Here is a 6,670-nt window from a genome sequence, read left to right as displayed (position 1 = left end):
CCTTCCAATACCTGAAGAAGGCTGAAGGAGAGCTGGGGAGGGACAGGGGGTTGGAACTAGATGGTCCTTCCAACCCTGACAGTCCTGGGGTTCTATGCCATGTAGCACTAGGGTTGAGAGGAGATTTTGATGGGACATAAGGGAGAAATCCTTCACGCTGAGGGTGGCGGAACACTGACAGAGGTTGCCCAAGGAGGTGGTGGAGGCTGCGTCCCTAGAGGCATTCAAGGTCAGGCTTGATGGGATTCTGAGCAACCTGCTCTAGCTGGGGATGCCCCTGCTGCCTGCAGGGGTGTTGGACAAAATGACCTTCAGCTGTCCCTTCCAACCCAATGCATTCTGGGTGCACCATGTGGCACCAAGGCTTCACCCAGTGCATTCGGTTCATGCTCAGGCAGATCGAGAGGGGCTCTTTTTTTTTGGCCAGGCTTTGATTTCCACCTCCAACCTGCTTCAAGTTCTGTTTACTGCCAGGATCCTTTCATTTGAAATGAAGGCAGGACTCTTTTCTTTATTTTTTTTGGTGTGGGGGGAGTGGGGGAGGGGGAAGGATGGAGGGGGTTTATTATCTCCCTGCTGATGCTTGGCCAAGGGCTCCGAACCACAGAAGCCACAGATGGCAAGCGTAGCGGCGCCTCGGATTAGACAAGTCCTCCAGAATAAAAAGTGCAGCTGGATTTTATAAGCCACCTGGATGAGTGATTTGAGAGTTGGAGGGGTGGGCTATTTCCCTCCTGCAATAAACTGCCAAGAATTTGTAAACCACTTGCCACTTGGGTAGAAGAATCGAGCTGCGCATATGTCTGAGCTCAGCAGCATCCTTAGAAGCATTCACTGCAAATCCTCAGTGCAATTGGGGTTGAGTTCCTCTGAAAACGATGCTGCAAGCCCAAGCATTCCAAAAAAAACTATGAGATTATTCCTTTCCCTCCCCCCCCCCCCCCCCCCCTTTAATGGTCTTTCCTCCCTTGGATTCAAATTTCCTGCTCTTTCCCACAAACAAGAGGATGAGGAATTTGGGAGGAGTGTGAACTGAAAGCTGAGAATCTCCTGTGATTGTGTTACTCCAGTTGTTGGGATTCCTGGAATATTCCAAATACAAGGCCTTCAGAAAAAAAAAATATGTTAGCTGCTTGTCCTGTCTGGAAAGGTCACAGAGCAGGAGGAGAGGCACCATGGTTTTCCCTTGCAAAGCTCTGGCAAAACTGGAAGGGGCTGAAGAATGAGAAATTTAAGGGGCTGAAGGATCCCAGCATGGGAGGGGTTGGAAGGGACCTCTGGAGATCAGCCACTCCAACCCCCTCCTAAAGCAGGGCACCCACAGCAGCTTGCCCAGCAGCACAATGCCCAGGGGGGGAGGTTGGAAGCTCTCCACACCAGGAGACTCCACAACCTCTCTGGGTAGCCTACTCCAGGCCTCCAGCAGCCTCACACCAAATAAGTTTCTCTTCATCTTCAAGTAGAACCTCCTGGGTTCCAGTTTGTGCCCATTGTCCTATTCCTGGGCATCACTGGAAAGAAGCTGGCCCCAGCCTCTTGCCCCCCCAGCCTTGAGCTCTTGCTGAGCATTGCTCAGATCCCCTCTGGGGCTGCTCCTCTCCAGGCTCCACAGCCCCAGGGCTCTCAGCCTTTGCTCCTCACAGAGATTCTCCAGGCTCCTCGGCATTTTTGTGGTCCTTTCTTGTTCTCTCTCCCCTAGTTCCCCATCTCTCTTGAAGTGGAGACCCCAAAAATGGATCCAGTCCTCCAAGATATGGGTTCAGTAAGGGAGAGTAGAGGGGCAGGGGGAATGATGACACCACATGGTCTGGAAGAAGGCAGATTGAGACTGGAGATTAGGAAGGAATTCTTTCCAGTGAGGGTGGGGAGACACTGGAACAGGTTGCCCAGGGAGGCTGTGGATGTCCCCTCCCTGGAGGTGTTCAAGGCCAGGTTGGATGATCAACCTGGGCTAGTGAGAAGTGTCCCTGCCCATGGCAGATGCTTGGAAGTAAATCATCTTGGAAGTCTCTTCCAACCTAAACCATTCTCTGATTCCATAACTAGATGGTTCCCAGAGGTCCCTTTCAACCCCCATCATTTTGTGAGGGACATGTCCAGACCTCCTCACTCTACACCTCCACCACACCCCAGCTTGCAGGCATCACCCTCCCTCATCACTGTGTGGTTTGTGAACCCAACACGTGGTGCTGGTGAGGGAAAGAGGTGGTGGGAGAAGGGAGGAGAGAGAAAGGAATAAAAAGGGAGAAAGGAGAAATGAGTGAGAAAGAAAAGAGGGAGAAGGCAGAAAGGAGAGGGAGAATGAAGGAAGAAAATAGAAGGGAGAAGGGAGATGGAAGAGAGAAGGAAGAAGGAAGAAGAGTGAGAGAGAAAGAAGAGAGAAGTGATAAAGTAGAAAGGAGAAGGGAAAAGGGAGGAGAAAGAAGAAGGGAGAAAAAGGGAGATGGGAGAAGGAAGAAGAGAGAATAAGGAAAATGGAGAAGAAGGGAGAGAGGGAGAAAGGAGAATAAGAGAGAAGGGAGGGAGAAGAGAGAGAGAAGGGAGAGAGAAGGGAGAGAGAAGGGAGAGAGAAGGGAGAGAGAAGGGAGAGAGAAGGGAGAGAGAAGGGAGAGAGAAGGGAGAGAGAAGGGAGAGAGAAGGGAGAGAGAAGGAAGGGAGAGAGAAGGGAGAGAGAAGGGAGAGAGAAGGGAGAGAGAAGGGAGAGAGAAGGGAGAGAGAAGGGAGAGAGAAGGGAGAGAGAAGGGAGAGAGAAGGGAGAGAGAAGGGAGGAAGGAGAAGAAGGGAGATGGGAGAAGGGAGAAGAGAGGATAAGGGAAAAAGGAGAAGAAGGGCGAAGGGAAAAGGGAGAGGGGAGAAAGAAAAGAAAAGAAAATAAAAGAAAAAAGAAAAGAAAAGAAAAGAAAAGAAAAGAAAAGAAAAGAAAAGAAAAGAAAAGAAAAGAAAAGAAAAGAAAAGAAAAGAAAAGAAAAGAAAAGAAAAGAAAAGAAAAGAAAAGAAAAGAAAAGAAAAGAAAAGAAAAGAAAAGAAAAGAAAAGAAAAGAAGGGAGAAAGAAGGGAGACAGGAAAGAAGGGAGAAGGGAGACAGGAAAGAAGGGAGAAGGGAGACAGGAAAGAAGGGAGAAAGGAAAGAAGGGAGAAAGGAAAGAAGGGAGAAAGGAAAGAAGGGAGAAAGGAAAGAAGGGAGAAGGGAGAAAGGAAAGAAGGGAGAAGGGAGAAAGGAAAGAAGGGAGACAGGAAAGAAGGGAGAAGGGAGAAAGGAAAGAAGGGAGAAGGGAGACAGGAAAGAAGGGAGAAGGGAGACAGGAAAGAAGGGAGAAGGGAGAAGGGAGAAAGGAAAGAAGGGAGAAAGGAAAGAAGGGAGAAGGGAGAAAGGAAAGAAGGGAGAAGGGAGAAAGGAGAAAGGAAAGAAGGGAGAAAGATGGGAGAAGGGCAAGCGGGGGAGAAGGGCAAAGGGGGGGGGGGGAACAGGAGAAAGAAGAGAGAAGAAGGGAAAAGGGAGAAGAAGGGAGAAGGAAGGAGGGGTGATGGTGGTGGAGGGGGGGGTGGTTAAAAAAAACCCGCCGAGGCCGGTGGCTGTAATCATCCTAGTTGCTGTCTATTTCCTCAGACTAATAGCGGAGCGATCAGAGTCGGAGAGTTCAACCAGAGGTTATCTTTCCCAGGTACCATCTCGCCCAACGAGAATTTGATTTTTTTTTTTTTCCTCTTTCCCTTTCCACCGCCGCCCCCCACCCCCTACCCCCCCCAGCCCCCTCCAACCCCCACCCCCCTTTTCTATTTCTATTTTATTATTTTTTTTCTCTCTAGGACTTTACTCCATTAGATTAATGAAATTTCAATGAGAGCCTGGCGCCCCCCGAAGCTTTGTTAACAAAACAAATGGGGATTCTGGAGGTGTGACAGCTTGCGGGAGGAGAGTTACGAGAAGGTGAATACATCCTCCCAATCCACTCAGCCCTGCAACACATTGATCTCTATTTAAAGCCCCCGATCGGATTTTTGTTAATTATAAATGATTGATCTGCTGCTTCCCTCCCTCCCCCCACCCCCGGCTCCCCGCCCTCCCTTCCTCTTCCCCCCCACCTTCCAACTCCTATCACCACTCCAAGCCCTTCTGAGCTCCTCAGCTGGGGTTTTTTTTTCCACCCACCTCCCTCCCTCCCCCCCCCCTCTCAAAGCACGTTTGGAACTTTGCATGCTGCATGTGGAGCTTTTTTCTTGTTTCCCTGTTATTTTTTTTTCCTCCTGCTGTTGTTGTTCCAAATTGCAGCAAAACCCCGGTGGCAGTGGCGGGGGGGGGGGGAGTTTGCTGGTGCTGTCAGCACTTTGATTGCAAAGCTCCCTGCTTTTCCGTAGCTTATCAGCTGAAGGTTAAAATTAAGCTGGGTGTATTTTGCAGGCTTAACAGGAGCAAAAAAAACCCACAACCCCCCCCAATAACCCCCACCAACAGATATAAAAGTCAGCCTTTGAGAAGCAAAGCAAGGTGCAGGAATTAAACCAGGGGGGGGAGGAGGAACCCCAAACCATTTGGCTTCTCCTAGGTTCTGAGGTGGAAGCTGTAGGAGGTGGGAAATTGAAGTGCAGTTCTTAGATCACCGTGGCAAAGCTGGGGGTTTGTAGGGGTCACAGGGATGTGTGAGCCGGTGCTGGTCCAAAGTCCAGGTGGAGGTGAGGCTTCAGCCACCTCTGATTTGATCCCTGGAGGTGATGGGGTGAAGTTGTCCTTCAGCTCTGGTTTTATTCTGGGAAGGTTGTTCTGGATTTGAGCAAAAGCCAGGAGGGCAAATCAGGCTCTGACCACTTGATCTGGCTGCCAACACCCTCAAAGAGCTGTGAGGTCCTTGGTTAGCACCAGGGCTGTCCAGCCACAGAATCACACAATGGTAAGAGTTAGAGGAGGGACCTCCAAAGATCTCATGGAGCCCAACCCCACTGCCAGAGCAGGATCACCCAGGGCAGGTCACACAGAAATACGACCAGGTGGACTTTGAAATGCTCCACATAACCTCTCTGGGCAGCCCGCTCCAGTGCCCTGCCTGAAGTGGTCACCAGTGTCCCAGGAGGTGCTGTGTGCTCCTACAGAGATGCTCTACTGCCTCCCTGTAGACCACAAGAAACTTTTGCAGCTTCACAAATCCAGGTTCTCGCTTGGGGAGGTTGTTCCACTTGCATGTGGGAGATTTTTCAGCCCCAAATCATCCCTCTTTAGTGTTTTTTGGTGTTGCTGTGGAGTTCTGAAGTTGGCTTGGTTTGATTGCTAGGAGTGAGGAGGAGGAGAAGGAGGAGGAGGAGGAGGAAGGTGTTGTGGTTCATGCTGTTTTCTCTGGATCTTAGGAAGAAGTTCTTCAGAAAGAGGGTGGTGAGACTCTGGAATAGGTAGCTCAGGGAGGTTGTGGCTGCCTCCTCCCTAAGGGTGCTCAGGGCCAGGCTGGATGAGGCTTTGAGCAGCTGAGTCTAGTGAGAAGGGGTTGGAACTAGATGATCTCTAAGGTTCCTTCCAACCTAAGCCATTGCAGGATTCTGTGATGGTTGGCTCTGAGGATGGGGCTGGATGTGCACAAGAGCCCTTTGATGCTACCACCATGTAAGTCAGGACCTATCTATGTTCCCACCCCCTGCTAGGGTCAGTTTGCTGACTTCTGAGGTCTGTTTGACTCTTCTCAACCACTTTAAAAACCACAACCAAAGGCAGCAAAATCAGGAGGTGATGCTTCAGTGGTCTTTATTCCAGAGAATCCATCCCAAACCTCATGTGCAGAGCTTGGCCAAAGCCAAGCCACCCCAGACAGTGAGTTGCATGACCCTGCTTTCCAACAGACAGACAAAAATGTCATGGGTAACTTGAATGGATCCATAAGAGTGCTGTGGATGGTGGAAGGTGTTTATAAAGTTGTCCCCCATGAGATACTGAGTGAGGGAGAGTCTAAATTTTACATGCTGGGTTTATTACTTGGTACTCAGACAACCACTTGAAGAGAATGCATTTAGTTTTCCTTCCTCCTCCTCCTCTTTTCCCTCTGCTCTATGTAGACCTTGGTTGGGTCTCCATCCTGGGGACCTTTCTTCTCCTTGCCCCACATAGATCCTGGCTGGGTTTCTGTTCTGGGGGTCTTTTACTCTCTGTGCCCCTTGCAGCCCCTGCTTGAGTTTCCATCATGGGGACCTTTTTTCTCTTTCCACCCCATGCAGCCCCTGCTTGAGTTTCCATCATGGGGACCTTTTCTTCCCTTTGCTCCCCATAGACCCTGGTTGGGTTTCTGTCCTGGGGGTCTTTTTCTCTCTGTGCCCCCTTGCAGCCCCTGCTTGAGTTTCCACCACGGGGACCTTTTTTCTCTTTGCCCCACACGGACTGTGGTTGGGTTTCCATCACGGGGATCCTCTCCAGGATCCAGCTCCACCTGGACCTCTCCAGCTCCAGCTTTGACAGGGCTTGAGCTCCATCATCTCCTATTTCCATGGCTGGATGAGGTGGCCCAGCCTTGAGGGAAGGCACACAAAGTGTCTGACATTTATTTCTGTTACTTAGACCTTATATTTGGCCTCTACTGCTGATGACAAAAAGGTGGTTAATAGGCTGCTCTCCTTCGCAAGGTAGCAGAGGAGCTTTCCAAAGAGCTCCAGAAATCAGAAGCAGGGGGGGGAAAGAAAAACTAGGGGGGTAGGGAGA

General features: G+C 50.3%; 1 protein-coding gene across 1 annotated transcript in view; it reads left to right on the top strand.

Annotated features, from left to right (window-relative positions):
• Window positions 1–6,437, top strand: part of LOC137455509 (cilia- and flagella-associated protein 251-like) — a 7,833-nt gene extending 1,396 nt beyond the window's left edge. The window contains exons 2-3 of the mRNA XM_068166399.1: window positions 2,518–3,446; window positions 6,300–6,437. Of these exons, the coding sequence (XP_068022500.1) occupies window positions 2,518–3,446; window positions 6,300–6,437 (1,067 nt within the window). The remainder of the gene's footprint in view (window positions 1–2,517; window positions 3,447–6,299) is intronic.
• Window positions 6,438–6,670: the final 233 nt, after the last annotated feature.

Source organism: Melanerpes formicivorus, unplaced genomic scaffold (assembly GCF_026170545.1).
Source record: "Melanerpes formicivorus ecotype bairdi unplaced genomic scaffold, bMelFor1.0.p_v2 SCAF_100, whole genome shotgun sequence".
In the NCBI taxonomy this organism is placed as follows: Eukaryota; Metazoa; Chordata; class Aves; order Piciformes; family Picidae; genus Melanerpes; species Melanerpes formicivorus.
The sequence above is the reverse complement of the archived record's forward strand: the minus strand, read 5'-3'. Positions and strand labels throughout refer to the sequence as shown.